The sequence below is a fragment of the Symphalangus syndactylus genome, chromosome 22 (genome assembly GCF_028878055.3).
Source record: "Symphalangus syndactylus isolate Jambi chromosome 22, NHGRI_mSymSyn1-v2.1_pri, whole genome shotgun sequence".
Lineage (NCBI taxonomy): Eukaryota > Metazoa > Chordata > Mammalia > Primates > Hylobatidae > Symphalangus > Symphalangus syndactylus.
The window spans coordinates 11,048,177-11,065,080 of record NC_072444.2 but is presented as its reverse complement, the minus strand read 5'-3'; the positions used below and the strand labels follow the sequence as shown (position 1 = coordinate 11,065,080).

Genomic DNA, 16,904 nt, shown 5'->3' with positions numbered 1-16,904 from the left:
AGTCAATTTGGAAAACCCTGTTTTGGAACTGAGTTGCTCCTCAATAGCTCCCCATGGAAGAAGGATTCCTAGTACTGTACATCACTGGCACACAACTTGGTCTGGAGTGAGGACTGTGGCTTCCTTCTTGAGGCACTCTGACCCAGGAGATTCACAGACTGGAGCACCAGGTGATCACCCAGGCACCTTGTCCTCCCATGTAATACTTGGGCTAGTTTCCTCTAAGTGTTATAAAGACAGACCCAAGAGGCTGCCCAATTTGTTTGCTTCCATTTTGTTGTTATATTCTTTCAACTTTTAGGCTGACCTTCTCTCCCTGATTTTCCTAGTCTAGGGAGGAAAATGTGACATATACCGTCACAGGCAAGTTTCTAGCACACCATGTTAGTGAAATGTGCTGCTGCTGCTTCTTTTTTTTTTTTTGAGACGGAGTCCTGCTTTGTCACCCAGGCTGGAGTGCAATGGCCTGATCTCAGCTCGCTGCAAACTCCGCCTCCCAGGTTCAAGCTATTCTCCTGCCTCAGCCTCCTGAGTAGCTGGGACTACAGGTGCACACCACCATGCCTAGCTAATTTTTTAGTAGAGATGGGGTTTTACCATGTTGGCCAGGATGATCCACCTGCCTCAGCCTCCCAAAGTGCTGGGATTACAGGGGTGAGCCACCACGCCCAGCCTGCTTCTTCCTTTTTTTATTTTTTATTATTATTATTTTTTTGGAGACGAGTTTCACTCTGTTGCCCAGGCTGGAGTGCAGTGGCGCAATCTCAGTTCACTGCAACCTCTGCCTCCTGGGCTCAAGTGATCCTCCTGCCTCAGCCTCCTGAGTAGCTGGGACTACAGGCACATGCCACCATGCCTGGCTAATTTTTGTATTTTTGATACAGACGGGTTTTTTCACCATGTTGCCCAGGCTGGTCTCGAACTTCTGGACTCAAGTGATCCAACCACCTCGGCCTCCCAAAGTGCTGGGATTACAGGTGTGAGCCACCATGCTGGACCTTGCTTTTTCCTTTTAAAATAATTTTTCAATATACTTTTATAAATTTTACTTCTTGCCAACAACTTTCTATTACTGTGTACCCAGCACTACCCATATGAATGCCTAAGCAGTATAGAAACTTAAGAATTTGTTTTCTTCTCTTTTCTAAATTATTAGGAGTCTAATGCTGTCAACTGGTAAATGTTTAGAGTTTAAGGTAAACATCACATAGTTAACAAATACTTTTACAAATACTATAACAGACAATTGGGTTTGGGGCCAGGCACGGTGGCTCACACTTCCAATCCCAGCACTTTGGGAGGCTCAGGCGGGCGGGTCGCTTGAGCCCAGGAGTTCGAGGCCAGCCAGGGCAACATGGCAAAAACCTGTCTCCACCAAAAATACAAAAATTAGCTGGGCGTGGTGGTGTACACCTGTAGTCCCAGCTACTAGGAGGCTGAAGTGGGAGGATCGCTTGAGCCCAGGAGTTTGAGGCCAGCCAGGGCAACATGGCAAAAACCCGTCTCCACCAAAAATACAAAAGTTAGCCAGGTGTGGTGGTGTTCCTTGTAGTTCCAGCTACTAGGAGGCTGAGGTGGGAGGGTTGCTGAGCCCAGGAGGTAGAGCCTTCAGTGAGCTGAGATCATGCCACTGCACTCCAGCCTAGGTGACAGAGTGAGACCCCATGTCAATTTAAAAAAAAAAAAAAAAGAAAAAAAAAAAAAAGAAATAAAAAGAAAATTGAGTTCGGAGATGCCATTTTTTAAAAACTTTTTTTTTTTGGAGACAAGAGTCCCACTCTATCGCCCAGGCTGGAGGGCAGTGGCACAATCTGGCTCACTGCAACTCCCATCTCCTGAGTTCAAGTGATTCTCCTGCCTCAGCCTCCTAAGTAGCTGGGACTACAGGCGCATGACACCATGCCCGGCTAATTTTTGTATTTTTGGTAAAGATGGGTTTTCGCCATGTTGGCCAGGCTGGTCTTGAACTCCTGACCTCAGGTGATCCTCCCACCTCAGCCTCCCAAAGTGCTGGGATTACAGGCATGAGCCACCGTGCCTGGCCTAAAATCTTTTTCTTTTTTTTAAATAGAGAATTCTGTTGAACACATATTTTCTTTTCTTTTTTTTTTTTTTTTTTGAGACGAAGTCTCGCTCTGTTGCCCAGGCTGGAGTGCAGTGGCACAATCTCGGCTCACTGCAAGCTCCACCTCCCAGGTTCACGCCATTCTCCAGCCTCAGCCTCTCCAAGTAGCTGGGACTACAGGCGCCTGCCACCACGCCCGGCTAATTTTTTTGTATTTTTAGTAGAGACGGGGTTTCACCGTGGTCTCGATCTCCTGATCTCGTGATCCGCCCGCCTCGGCCTCCCAAAGTGCTGGGATTACAAGCGTGAGCCACCGCGCCCGGCTGAACACATATTTTCAAACTTGAAAAATAAAACAAGGGGTCTACATAGTCAATGCAGCTTTGAATACTTAAAATTTCTTCAGGTAACTGTTCTGCTTTGTGTCGCTGCTAGGTGAGGCACTCAAAAAGGCTGAACTGAAGGAATGAACTACCTGAAAGGGACAGCCACACTTTTATGGAGTGAGGAAGTGCTGCTGGTTGCCGGTCTGGGACTTCCCAGGTCACTAATTTTGAAACCCACCAAACACTGATCTAAAGATCAAATTCTAGGCTTTCAGTAGGAAGGATTGAAAGATTGGAAGACTTTATTCTCTTTCCTCATTGGAAGACTTTACTCTGTTTCCTCACCTAGCACCAGGATTCTGTTGGGGAGTCCCAATGAAATGGACTCTGAGTGGGGCTTGCTCTTTCCTTTCTCATCTGTCCAATTAAGGAAATTATTTGATTTGGCGCATCTTAGCCATTCATTTTGGTGGACAGATGTTTCTCTTGTTACAAAGACCGAGGACCATTCTAAACCCAGAGTCAGCTGAATCAGTAGAACAAATATCTCATGATTCCACATAGCTGCCTTAGGAGCACTGGATTTTAAACCATGCAGGAATCCTTGGCATGAGCACTGTTATGTACAGGAGCCTGAGTTTGAGAGCATACGGTGTGGTATAAATTGTACATTGTGGACATTTTTGTGCTATTTAGTCCAAGCGTAATCACCCAGTGTGAGAGCCTAAGTGACCCTGAGACAAAAAAAAAAACAAAACAAAACAAAAACAAGAAAAAGTCCCGGCGCAGTGACTCTTGCCTGGAATCCCAGAACTTTGGGAGGCCAAGGCAGGCGGATCACAAGGTCAGGAGTTCGAGAGCAGCCTGGCCAACATGGTGAAACCCCATCTCTACTAAAAATACAAAAATTAGCCGGGCATGGTGGAGGTTGCAGTGAGCTGAGATCGCGCCACTGCACTCCAGCCTGGGTGACGGAGCAAAACTCTATCTCCAAAAAAAAAAAGAAAAACAAAAAAGAGAAGAGAGAGAAGGACAGGGAAGAGCAGAAGAGGAGGATAAGTTACTTTAATTATCTTATCCTCTACGAGAAAAAAATGACTAATGTGTAAACCTGAGTATCAGAGTAGTAATAATGTTGATATTAATACCTTTGATAATTATGCCAGTGACCTCGAAGTACAAAAAAAACCTCATTATTTTCCTTGTACTCACCAAAATCTCTTTAAAGTCCCATAAAATAGGAGTTGCCATGTCTTCAGTTTTTCCTTGTTTTTCTTCTCTTTGTTCATGGGCTTTCTTGGAAAATGAGGGGTTTTTGTTTTGTTTTGTTTTGTTTTTTGTTTTCAGACTGAGTCTTGCTGTGTCACCCTGGCTGGAGTGCAGTGCTGCGATCTGGCCTCACTGCAACCTCCTCCTCCCAGGTTCAAACGATTCTCATGCCTCAGCCTCCCAAGTAGCTGGGATTACAGGTGCCTGCCACCAAGCCCAGCTAATTTTTGTATTTTTAGTAGAGACGGGGGTTCACCATATTGGCCAGGCTAGTCTTGAACTCCTGACATCAAGTGATCAGCCCACCTCAGCCTCCCAAAGTGCTGGGATTACAGGTGTGAGCCACCGGGCCTGGCCTGTTTTTTTTTTTAAAGATGACATCTCCATGTGTTGCCCAGGCTGGAGTGTGGTAGCTATTCACAGGCACAATTATAGCGAACTGTAGCCTTGGGTTCCAGGCCCCAAGCAATACTCCCACCTCAGCCTCCTGGGTAGCCATGGTACCTGACAAAATGAGGGATCTTGATCTTAGTGCTAGGAACTTATAAACAAATATTGAATCCAACAGGCTTGTACTATTTGGGAGGTATGTTTTTCCTTTTAGGTAGATATCAGCTTATAATGTACTTTAGGGGAGGTACAACGGTAGTGTATATTCAATGTTGTATATCATAGCAGAGTAATTATAAAAGGATCTCCCATTTATAGTAAACTGAATGAAAGGATTGACATCCCAAACCAAAAGTGGAAAATGGCAAACTGGTTTCAAAATATCACAGTGAAGAGATGGCTATTCTACTGGAGGGGACCCTCTGCTCTGATGCTTCTAAGCAGACAAAGTCCTTACAACTGGATTTTGTGAGTCTATTTAAAATCCTGGTTATTACAGTTTATAAATGGATACAGCCATTTGGAAACCTGACTTAGAATGAAAGTCTAGACATTTGTCTCAAAAGTAGAGCTAGCTCTCAAACTATATGCTCCTTGCTTTGAATACTGAGTAGGGCATAAGCCTTGAACTTTCCTTTCCTCATCTCCTACTCCCACTCATTTCCAAGAAGAACACCTCTGTAGAGTTTTCATCTGTCTTTGTAGTACTCCGTTCCTGTAAGTTCCTTCTCCACGTTTTTGCTCTTTCATTTAGTTTGGAAAATGGCAGTGTGGAATATGTTTGGTATAACCTTAATCCTGGCCAGCATCTCTGATCCCTAAAAAAAAAAAAAAGTGTGTATATATATATATATATATATATATATATATAGAGAGAGAGAGAGAGAGAGAGAGAGTGTGTGTGTGTGTGTGTGTGTTTTCTAGGGTTAAAAAGACAGAAGTAAAAACCTTGAACAAAATAGAAAACAAACCTCCCTTATTATCCAGGTCCCCTGCATATTTTTAGTTGTTTAGAAAATGTTTCTCCTGGGTCGGGCACAGTGGCTCATGCCTGTAATCCCAGCACTTTGGGAGGCCAAGGCGGGTGGATTACCTGAGGTCGAGAGTTTGAGACCAGCCTGACCAACGTGGAGAAACCCCGTCTCTACTAAAAATACAAAAATTAGCCTGGCAGGGTGGCACATGCCTGTAATCCCAGCTACATGGGAGGCTGAGGCAGGAGAATCGCTTGAACCCGGGAAGTGGAGGTTGTTGTGAGCCGAGATCGGGCCATTGCACTCCAGCCTGGGCAACAAGAGCGAAACTCCATTTCAAAAAAAAAAAAAAAAAAAAGAAAAGAAAATGTTTCTCCTGTTGTTCCTGTTAAATATTTCTCATATTTTGGCATCACACACAAAAATATGATGCCAGAGGTTTGCGTGCATGTGTGTGCATGTGTGTGGTGGAGATGAGGGGGAGACTTGGTCCTATAGCACGATGTGCAATGGTGAAGAACCTACTAAATTAATCTTCACATTAGCAGATCACTGAGAATACGAATCACTCACAGGCAGTCAAAAGGTGATGTCAGTGAACGGTTATGGCACAGCCTGACTGCTCCTGTTTGACGCTGCATTTAGTCCTAGCACTACTGCTATTGCAGGGCTCTCCTATGAATTTTATTGTGGAATTTCAGAAATTTCTACTGCCAGTTGGGTGCAGTGGCTCATGCCTGTAATACCAGCACTTTGGGAGGCTGAGGTGGGAGGATCATTTGAGCCCAGGAATTCAGATCAGCCTGGGCAATATGGCGAAACCCCGTCTCTACGAAAAAATTTTTAAAAATTAGCTGGGTGTGGTGGCGCATGCCTGTAGTCCCAGCTATTAGGGAGGCTGAAGCAGGAAAACCACCTGGGTCCGGGGAGGTCAAGGCTGCAGTAAGCCATGGTCGCACCACTGAACTCCAGCCTGGGCAACAGAGTGAGACCCTGTCTCAAAAAATAAATAAACTAAAATTCGACTGCCAAGTAGTAGCTAAATGTAATTTCCCCCCCAACCCAAGACACAGTCTTGCACTGGGGTGCAGTGGCACTATCTCAGCTCACTGCAACCTCTGCCTCCTGGGTTCAAGCAATTCTCCTGCCTCAGCCTCCCAAGCAGCTGGGATTACAGGTGCCCGCCACCACGCACAGCTAATTTTTCCATTTTTAGTAGACAGGGCTTCACCATGTTGACTGAGCTGGTCTCAAACTCCTGACCTCAGGTGATCTGCCCGACTCAGCCTCCCAAAGTGCTGAGATTACAGGAGTAAGCCACAGTGCCTGGCGCTAAATGTAATTTCTATAGCATTAATAAGTATTCCAGGAGGTAGTTAAATCAAGGAACAAGGTACTTAATGAAGTTTTAAAATACAGCTTTGGAATGGTTATTATTAGCAATCGTCATACTTTTAATTTCTAGTTGAAAGAATAACAGGCTCACAAAAATTTCAAAGCCTTAGGAGAAGACCGATTTTGGTGGAAATTGGGTCAGAAGAGCATGTGCAACTCAAGGATTGCTGAGGATGAACAAGTGCATAGGGTAAAGTTGCTTCATCATGAAAGGTGAGTATTTAGGGTAGAGACTGTGGTCTTGGTCTACATTACTTGGTTAAGCTTATAAAATGGTTTCTGTTGACCCTCTCTACAATCAGTGACAAATTGTACTAATAATGATAGACTCCTGAAAACCCTCAGTAGCCAATCAGGTTGCAACCTCCTTCACCTTGAAGCTTTTTCCTAGAGAATATTTTCTTTCTGAAGGCTGTGTGGTACCTCCACTCTCCTATGATTCCACCTTGGAAGCACTGGCTACTACTTCATAAAGAACTGGAAGGTACGTGTGGTGGAGTCAACTAGAATTCCTCTTTTCTAAACACTTTGGACTTCCAACTTTATCTGGGCTAAAGGGGCAAACACATTAGCCACAAACTCGGGTTTCTGTTCGACAGAGTATCCATATTTTATTTATTTATTTATTTATTTAATTTTTTGAGACGGAGTCTCGCTCTGTCACCCAGGCTCGAGTGCAGCGGCGCGATCTCGGCTCACTGCAAGCTCTGACTTCTGGGTTCACGCCATTCTCCTGCCTCAGCCTCCTGAGTAGCCGGGACTACAGGCGGCCACCACCACGCCCGGCTAATTAGAGTATCCATATTTTTAAGTAGCTGTGAGTGATTAGGAGAAAACTACTCCAATGAGCTCTTGGGCTTTGTTCTGAAGTCGAAAGGGACTAGTAAAAATGTGTAATCTCCATCCTGGTTTTGGTGTTTGGGGCAAAAATAGTGCCTAGTGTTGCACAGCACTGTGTGCTCTTGAGTGTACTTTGCGGATGAGTTATATTAATGAATACACATTGTGGTAGAGGTGTGTGTGTGTTTCCGTGCTTTTTTTTTTTTTTGGAGACAGAGTCTCATCCTGTTGCCCAGGCTGGAGTGCAGTGGCGCAATCTCGGCTCACTGCAACCTCCGCCTCCTGAGTTCAAGCGATTTTCTCCTGCCTCAGCCTCCTGAGTAGCTGGGATTACAGCTGCCTGCCACCATGCGCAGCTAATTTTTGTGCTTTTAGTAGAGACGGTGTTTCACTATGTTGGCCAGGCTGGTCTCGAACTCCTGACCTCAAGTGATCTGCCACCCTCGGCCTCCCGTGTTGCTTTTAAATGGCTTGTTGGATAGGCTTGATGAAGTGTGCTGGATTATTTCCTCCATTGTCTCCTGTTCCCTCCCTCCCACAGCAAGACTAGAAGAGCAACAACATACTTCTATATAGGTCTCTAGTAGTCTCTTTGGAGGGGTAGGCCAATAAGAACCAACCTGCTGGTCCCTACCCCCAACCCCTCTGGTGACTTCTGAATCCGGTTTCAATATTGTTAAATTTCAGGGAAGAAAGTGATAATGTGGAAAAGTGCCAATACTCAGTCTGATTTTTCCTGGCAGCTTTCCCTTGGTGTCATTGGTAAGTTCTGCATTTCACTGGAGTGGAGTGCCACACTGCTACTATGACTATAGTAGTCACTCCCACGCCTGACTTTTTGGTTTGGTCCATTTTATCTTTGGGAATAGGCATTTTCTGTAGGGATAGATGGGTTTAAACCCTATTAAAGCTAGTCAGAATGTTTTTCATTAGGGGCCACTCAATTCCTGTCTTATACCTAATAGATTTCTTTGGATTTTCTTTGATTCTTATACAAAAACATCCAGTATCATCACGCTGGAGGATTCTCTTGAGGTGGTTGCTTTGCAGAGAACACACAGCACATTTGCTTTTTTAGCCACCTATCCTATTTCATAGGACTGCATGCCAGCCTCCCTCCATTTTGTCTGTGTTTACACTGTTTTTTTCTTCTTTTTCCAACTCTTCTACAGAACTTGTGTTGGAACAAAAGACTCCATTCCAGATCCATTCCAGAGTTGCTGTGAGAAACTTTCCCACTGACTCTTTTTCCTAACTCAGTAAAATGGCAGTGTAAGAAAGCTTTATGCAGGCAAGGGCTGAAAGAAATCTCCACCTAGAATACAGTGTTTGATTTTTCCTTCTGATTTTCTTGTCAACTCTCAAAAACTTCCCTTATAATCATATTATATGTGTGAAATTTCCCTAGGTTGGTTTTAGAGAAGAAAACAAAACAAAGGCAGCCTACATTGGTTTAACATGGGAAGTCCAAGATAACAGACTTTTCCTGTTCCTGGGCAATAGCCTTCTGTGCTAAGATTGGTGACCTTACCTTGGTAATATTGTTGGTGCTTAGCCTTCCAGATCTAAAAACAGCTTAGTGTAATAAGTACCAAGTAAAAAATTGTTACGTTTCTCTTTTGATTGACTATGAAGAGGCTATCAAGATGTTTGTTTTGTTTTGTTTTTTGTTTTTTGAGATGGAGTCTCCCTCTGTTGCCCAGGCTGGGGTGCAGTGATGACATCTCAGCTCACTGCAACCTCCGCCTCCCGGGTTCAACCGATTCTCCTGCCCCAGCCTCCTGAGTGACTGGGATTACAGGATGGTGCCACCACGCTCAGCTAATTTTTTGTATTTTTAGTAGAAACGGGTTTTCACTGTGTTAGCCAGGATGGTCTCGATCTCCTGACCTCGTGATCCACCTGCCTTGGCCTCCCAAAGTGCTGGGATTACAGGCGTGAGCCACCACGCCCGGCGAAAGCCTCTTTAAGTAGGTTTTTCATACAGTATTTTTTGTATTAGTTGGTGAATACAAATCTTCAATGAGCTCAGCAGAAATAAGAAATCCAAATTCCTGATCTGCCCAGTGGTTTTATAAAACCCCAGTCCCGTTTTTTTGTTGTTTTTAAAAAATATATTAGTAGTAGCTTTACTCAGTCTTTTCCACAAAAATAAGCTCACTGGTCAGCAAGCTCACCAGTGAGACTGGTGAGTAAGGCTGTACTTGGGAGAATATGAAAGCCTTGGTATCTTTTTCCTTATATTAGACTGGCCCTGGGTGTTATTTTTGTTTGAAACCTGCCACAAGCCAGACCAGCCTGGACTTTTACTTATTTTATTTTTTATTTTAGTTTTGGGGGAGGTGGTGGTGAGGGTAATTTTTATTTTATATCGAGACAAAATAAGCGGGTTGACTTACGCCTGAGGCTTTTTTCACAGCTACTTTGGGGGAAAAAAGTCTCATTCAGAAATTAACATTTCTCAAAATGTGTTCCTTATTCTGAAATATAAATGACCCTAAATTGCTTAAGAGTTTGAGATGAGTGGGGAAAAGATCTAGAAAAGCATTTATTGTGTGCCCACCAAATTTGAGGCCTCCTGGTTTGCTCCTTTGGGATTCTAGGTCCTTGGCAGGCACAGTTTTACCGCGAAGAGCCATTCCGAGTTCATTCCATTTTTCTCCGTGTGTGGATCCAGTTCGTATTTTATAGCTCCCGTCTGGGAGCCGGTAACATAATGAATTGCCTTGACTCTCGCTTCAATCCACTTTCCTCGCTTAATATGCAGCCCAAAGTTTTGCAGCTCGCTGTCAGATGGTAGTGCTAGACTTTCACACCGATCCCAAAGCCTCCGCTGGGGCTGTTTCTTAACACGGAGTTACAAACTTTGAGAACAGACAGCTCCAGACGGAAATCCACACCAGGCTTTGAACTCTGCTTCTGGCTTCCGTCAACTGACATAGTTGCCCTTTTGCTCAAACTCGCAGCTCCAGTTCGCACTCGAGAGAGCTCTGCCGGGTGTCTGCTGCTGTGCCGCGGCGGGAACGTGTGGGGGCAACAACCTGGCGCTCCAGCGATTCTCCACGCCTTAGTTAGGAACCTAAGCAAACCCTCACTAGGGTCCCTGGGCTTAAGACGACTTCTCCCATAAGGATTGGGTGGAGGAAGGAGCCGAGCCCGATCTTGTTTGTTTTGAGTTTTGTATTTCAGACATTTAGGGGAAGCAAATTGCGAGAGAGGAAGGGCTGTCTTCCCTGCAAACGTTTCCCTCTCCTAGCAAACCCTCCAGGCCTCGGTTCCACATTTTGCAGTTGACTCTCTGGATTTTAATAGGTTGTTCCCTTGTCCTCGGGCCCAATCCATGCACACTGTGCAGCCGGATAAAATGGGAGCACATCCTCTGCCATTTTCAGCCGGTTTGTCCTGGCAGCCCTGCCCCCTTCCTTGGCTGCTCTGCCGCTGGAGTTAATACGCCCAGAAACTCTGCCTGATCCTCCAGGCCGCAGATCCAGTCCGCGTTTGCTAAGTGCCGTGCGGTCGGGGACGGCGATAAGAACTCTCCTGTGAGGGAGAGCTAGCGAGACTTTAGTCCGGTTTCCATGTCAACGATTCAGTCCATATTTGCCATCAGGCTGTTGGCCGAGGCGCTTTCGCGAGGGTAGCGCTGTCCTAGTCCTAGTTCTCCAATCTGCGCCGGGATTCCTGAGCTGCCTGGGTGTGGGGTTAAAAGGCAGGGGCCGTGGGGGAGAAAACTCCACCGAAGGGAGGACCCACTGCCCCCAGCCGGGGTCTCGCTGCTCGGGCCAGCCACGTGCCCAGCTCCTCCCCTCCCCCCCTTTCCCGTTGCCACTGCCCCTAGGGAAAGCTGATGGGCCAGTTTCTAAAAAAAGTTCCCTCAGCCCAACAGTTCCTGGGATTGTGGTGTGGGGCTCTAAAGGTAAAAGTGGAAGAGAACCCTAGTGAATTAAAAAAAAAAAAAAAAAAAGTAGAGAAATTCCACATTATGTCCTCCAACTCAGGTGGATAGATTTTTGTGCACTTTACCTTATTGCTAGAGAAAAATGGTGGCTGTTTTCAAAACAGCTTGCCCACGTGTAGGGAAGGAGATTTTTGGCGCTTTCCATATTTCACAGCCATTGAAGAAAGGGGATGAGGGCTTTCTTTGGAGAGAAATCCATTCTAGCTTCCACATTTTCACTGGGCTCCAGGTTTCCCATTACACCCCAGCTCTGAGGAAAATGGCAGAGTAATTGCGTGTAAAAAAAATCCTCATTTGTGTGCAGGACTCAGGACTGTTTGCCAGCTCAGGGGCAGTTGATTAAATAGCCAAGCTCTATTTATGAGGCAGCCTATAATTTGGTTTCTAGGACCTAATGCACCGGGGAGAGTTTGTTGCCCCTGAGGACTGCGAGTGAAAAGAGGGCACTGGCCCATACCAGTCAGTCGGATCTTCTTGGTAGGCTGGTTTGGTTCTTGGCTTGAGGCCGGGGGAGGGGAGAAGAATAAAACTGTGGGATTTTTTTTTTTTTTAAATCTCATCACTCTTAGATTAACAGGAAGGTTTTGCCTTTTTGGTGTAGAATGCACTAAGTTTTCTTGGGGAGAGAAATGAGTTCAGGCTTTGGAATTATTCATAGTGACCAGGGACATTGCCAGCACTCCGGGGCCCTGCATAATCTAAGATAATGGTCCTGTGGCCACGAAGTCTCCCTTTACAAAATCTGAGGGGGAAAAGAGATGCTGGTGTCTAGGAACACTGGCCTGGGCCTTTCCCAAGGCAGCCTTGGGTCTGGTGAGGAGCTGGAATCCCCTCTGGCTTTTGTAGCCTGTCATATCAGAACATTCCAAGTAAATCTGAGAAAGAAAAGGCTGCTGCTGGGATTTGGTGGGGCCTGTAGATCAGGAGAACACTGGAGCTTTCTGTGTGTGTCGATCTTTTCAGATAAACCTGGTCTTTTACCCAACTCCAGCCCAATCGGGGTCTCTTAAGAATGTAACGGTAAACTTTAAACAATCTTTACGCTACAGGATAGAAAACAAATCTGAGAAGCATCCATTTTCTAAGTGACTTGTTGGACTGTGCCTTTTCTTCAAGGAGAAAATGGTTTCCATTTTCTGCATCTCTCTTCTGTAATGGTTTGAACACTCAGGTTCCTGCAGTCCCTGGAGCCTCTTCTGTGGGTTTTCAGTATTAGAAGGTACTGTCTTTGGAGACTGGGGCTACTGGTCATTGTAGGCTAAGTTTTCTTAAGAGGGAGTGAGAAACTTAGGTTCTGCTGCTGGGTAACTGTTCTATGCTCCTAAAGCAACTTCAGTGGCCTCCATTTTAAGTCAGTGGTGGATGATCAGTTTTGACTTCAAATCCATTTTGATATTCTGATCCCATTGTTGAATGTGCTCACAACTTGACTTTTTTTTTTTTTAAAGGCAAGTAGACCGAAGGCAGCTTTGGTGACTCCACTTCTTTTTAAAGTCACCCTCCTCTGCCCTCTGACTTTAAGTGACAGGCAGTTCCCTCCCCTCTCTTTCAATTCTGTAAAATGGGGATAATCCGGACCTCATGCCCCCAGAGCCTTGTAAGGACCGGCTAATGAGGGCAGGCGAGTGGGAAACGAATCGTCTGAACAATGATCAGTCATTCCTTCGGGCTTGCAAAGAGGGTAAAAATGGTTGGGTCTTTAGCGGGGTCCGTAGAAGGCTTTGAAGACGAAAAGTGCTGTAGAGGTGCTAAGCAGCAGCCAACGGACCGGGCCCGCTGCCAGGGGGTCAGGGCTGGGCCGAGGCGGCCGCGGTCTCAGGCTCTGGCCAATTTTGCAGCCACGGGTAAAGTTCACGCTGCCCGCTCCCCTCGGTACGGCCGGGAGGGGACAGACCTGGATAGGGACGCCGGGAGGGAGGCGGCGCAGGCTCCAGAGATGCGCGGGCTCCGGGCCGGGTTTTCTCCGAAGCCTTCGGCGGCGGCGCTGCCTAGCGAAAGCGGCTGAGGGCCTGCCGCCGCCGCGGCTTGTTCTCTCCCCTCCTCCTTTGTGAGGGGAAGGGAGCGAGTCCGTTCCACGGCCTGCGCCCGCTCCGCTCTCCACTCCGGGTTTGCCACACGGCCGCGACGGCGCTGGGTAAAATGGCAGTGCTGAGCCTCGTGTCGGAGTGAGGGGGACTCGGAGGAGAGTGGGGCGCTCTAGTCGCTCAGTGCGGCCGACCTCTTGCTCGCCCGCCCGCTGCTGCGCAGCAGCCTCGACCCAAGCCGCGGCTGGCGAGGGGAGGCAGGGCGCCCGGCTCGGCCCGCGCTCTGACTCTGGCTCCCAGCGCTCCGGCTGCTGCCGCGCGCCCTCCAGCCCGCCCGTCCCGGGTCCCCCTCCCCCCGCTCCCTCCCTCCCTGCCCCCTCCCCCTCGCCTCCCTCCCTCCCTCCCTCCCTCCTCCTTTCTCCGGCAGCAGAAAGCGGAGAGTCACAGCGGGGCCAGGCCCTGGGGAGCGGAGCCTCCACCGCCCCCCTCATTCCCAGGCAAGGGCTTGGGGGGAATGAGCCGGGAGAGCCGGGTCCCGAGCCTACAGAGCCGGGAGCAGCTGAGCCGCCGGCGCCTCGGCCGCCGCCGCCTCCTCCTCCTCCGCCGCCGCCAGCCCGGAGCCTGAGCCGGCGGGGCGGGGGGGAGAGGAGCGAGCGCAGCGCAGCAGCGGAGCCCCGCGAGGCCCGCCCGGGCGGGTGGGGAGGGCAGCCCGGGGGACTCGGCCCCGGGGCGGGGTGGGAGGGGGGGAGACGACGAAGACAGGGCCGGGTCTCTCCGCGGACGAGACAGCGGGGATCATGGCCGCGCAGGTCGCCCCCGCCGCCGCCAGCAGCCTGGGCAACCCGCCGCCGCCGCCGCCCTCGGAGCTGAAGAAAGCCGAGCAGCAGCAGCGGGAGGAGGCGGGGGGCGAGGCGGCGGCGGCGGCAGCGGCCGAGCGCGGGGAAATGAAGGCAGCCGCCGGGCAGGAAAGCGAGGGCCCCGCCGTGGGGCCGCCGCAGCCGCTGGGAAAGGAGCTGCAGGACGGGGCCGAGAGCAATGGGGGTGGCGGCGGCGGCGGAGCCGGCGGCGGCGGCGGGCCCGGCGCGGAGCCGGACCTGAAGAACTCGAACGGGAACGCGGGCCCTAGGCCCGCCCTGAACAATAACCTCACGGAGCCGCCCGGCGGCGGCGGTGGCGGCAGCAGCGATGGGGTGGGGGCGCCTCCTCACTCAGCCGCGGCCGCCTTGCCGCCCCCAGCCTACGGCTTCGGGCAACCCTACGGCCGGAGCCCGTCTGCCGTCGCTGCCGCCGCGGCCGCCGTCTTCCACCAACAACATGGCGGACAACAAAGCCCTGGCCTGGCAGCGCTGCAGAGCGGCGGCGGCGGGGGCCTGGAGCCCTACGCGGGGCCCCAGCAGAACTCTCACGACCACGGCTTCCCCAACCACCAGTACAACTCCTACTACCCCAACCGCAGCGCCTACCCCCCGCCCGCCCCGGCCTACGCGCTGAGCTCCCCGAGAGGTGGCACTCCGGGCTCCGGCGCGGCGGCGGCTGCCGGCTCCAAGCCGCCTCCCTCTTCCAGCGCCTCCGCCTCCTCGTCGTCTTCGTCCTTCGCTCAGCAGCGCTTCGGGGCCATGGGGGGAGGCGGCCCCTCCGCGGCCGGCGGGGGAACTCCCCAGCCCACCGCCACCCCCACCCTCAACCAACTGCTCACGTCGCCCAGCTCGGCCCGGGGCTACCAGGGCTACCCCGGGGGCGACTACGGTGGCGGGCCCCAGGACGGGGGCGCCGGCAAGGGCCCGGCGGACATGGCCTCGCAGTGTTGGGGGGCTGCGGCGGCGGCAGCGGCGGCGGCGGCCGCCTCGGGAGGGGCCCAACAAAGGAGCCACCACGCGCCCATGAGCCCCGGGAGCAGCGGCGGCGGGGGGCAGCCGCTCGCCCGGACCCCTCAGGTACACAGCTGAGTGGGGGGGGGCTGGGGCGATCGTGGTCCTGGGGGTGGGTGGCGGCTGCGGTGAGCGGGCCACAGCCTTGGGCTCCCCTCAGTCCCGGGCCCCCACTGCTGGGGAGCTGCCATTGTCTGGCTCTTCTCTCTTAAAATGGCTGCCTGTCTGCCTTGCTCTCCTTCCCTCCTTCAGCCTTTGTGTCGGGCTTTCCCAGAGGTGTCTGCTCCTCTTTTTCCTCTCCCCTGGTCCTTTCGAACTCTAGGGGTCTTGGTGGGGTGCAGGGCAGAGTGTGCGGGGAAGGGCCTGGTCCCGGGGGTGAGGGGGTGCTGGGGGCTCAGGTTAGGAGTGTAGGCAGTGGTAGGAGCCCAGGAGTTGAATGAAGGTTCCTTTGCTCACCTGCCGCTCCTCTCCGTCCCCCGACCTTCCTCTGGGCCGCCCCCCATCTGTGCTTTCAAAGAGGGCCCCTAGAGCTTGGGGGGACCTCGAGGGGAGGGCAGGGGACTGCTTGGGAGCTGCTAGAGGCCGGCTGCGATTCACCTAGGGCAGCCCGGGCCATCTCTTGTCTTAGGCTCCGCCGGCCCAGTGGCCTGGGCTTCTCCCTGGAAGTGCTGGTAAACAGCTGAGTGATTGGAGTAGTAAGTGCAGATTGCTTTGGTTTGGGATTTGAATTATGGAGGTAAAATCCTTCTGTCAAAGCCAGGAGACAGTTGGTCTTAGGTTGACATCCTATCTGTGATCTGATTGGCTCCCCATCTCCTGCTCTTGGCCATTTATAATTGCCTCTGATGTAATGGTACAACAATCCTGATGAGCTCATAAACTTTTACACTCTGCTTTTCTGCCAGTGATAACCCAAACCATCGCTGCCACTATCTGCCTTTTATTCCAGAGCTGAAATTGGCTGTGACCTTGAGGAGGGAGGTTTAAGTAGCAATAGTGTATCAGCAGGAGCAAAGCCTGAGACAGCCTGCCCTTGTTACATTGTGCCCGAAACAAAAGAGGAGGCAATGGCATTTTGCTTGTACCTTGGATTTATTTTGCTTGTTATGTTTTATGCAGCCTGAAATGAATTCTGTGTTGTCAGAACAGTAGCTGAGTTTTTTCTCTACAATGGGTTTGCTGTTTGTTTTGGTTTTGTGACTTTCCTGATGGTATAAATGACTTCTTTGATGGCTCTGAAGATGCATTTGTCTTGAGTAATTTTGACACTGGTTGCTTTGCAGAATTGAAATGATTTTACTGGGCTTTTTATTGAGTGGCAAATGTGGGATCTTTATGGGGGGGGAGAAAACAGTTTTTGTTATTTTTTTTTTAGAACTGGGAGCTTTCTGAGGAATTTTGTATTAGGTTCAAGCGTTCTGTTTTAAGGAAGGCTGGCCTCATTCTTTGTTTACATGTTGAATCTTGTTAACACTTTTGTTAATTGAACTTTGGAATAGCAGCTTAATTTAGAGAGAAGCTGGTGTCTTTCATGATCTTGAGGGACTTTCTCCTAAAGGCTTGGTTTGGTGAAATTGTTTTTTCCTGGAATAAAAAAAAAGTCTAGTTTTCTGTTTTGTCATCAGTCATTTTAAAGCTTTGAAATAGAGACTGGCCAGTTTATTCCTTTGCGTTTTAATGTATGTTCCACTTTTTTTCTTGTCTTCCAAGATACGAAGATATGACCTAGAATGACACTTAAGATTTGCTTAGAAATTGCAACTTCTAAGTACCTTTTTATACTATTCTATCTTGT

General features: G+C 49.6%; 2 protein-coding genes across 6 annotated transcripts in view; one reads left to right on the top strand and one right to left on the bottom strand.

The window, feature by feature from the left end:
* Nucleotides 1–8,824: 8,824 nt before the first annotated feature.
* Nucleotides 8,825–14,040, bottom strand: LOC134735662 (translation initiation factor IF-2). Its single transcript, XM_063632104.1, has 2 exons — nt 13,787–14,040; nt 8,825–13,607 (listed from the first exon to the last, which is right to left on the bottom strand). Exons 1-2 carry the CDS (start codon nt 14,038–14,040, stop codon nt 12,917–12,919), a joined length of 945 nt encoding a protein of 314 aa, XP_063488174.1. The 3' UTR covers nt 8,825–12,916.
* Nucleotides 13,526–16,904, top strand: part of ARID1A (AT-rich interaction domain 1A) — an 87,534-nt gene continuing 84,155 nt past the window's right edge. For 2 of the 5 annotated variants that reach the window (XM_063631368.1, XM_063631367.1), the window contains exon 1: nt 13,526–13,738. Coding sequence is in view for 3 of the 5 variants with exons in the window: in XM_055261180.2 (XP_055117155.1) it covers nt 14,039–15,175 (1,137 nt within the window). In the remaining 2 variants the exon portion in view is untranslated. Of the gene's footprint in view, nt 15,176–16,904 lie in introns of all 5 variants that reach the window. The other 3 variants (XM_055261180.2, XM_055261177.2, XM_055261178.2) reach the window with 3 other exon arrangements.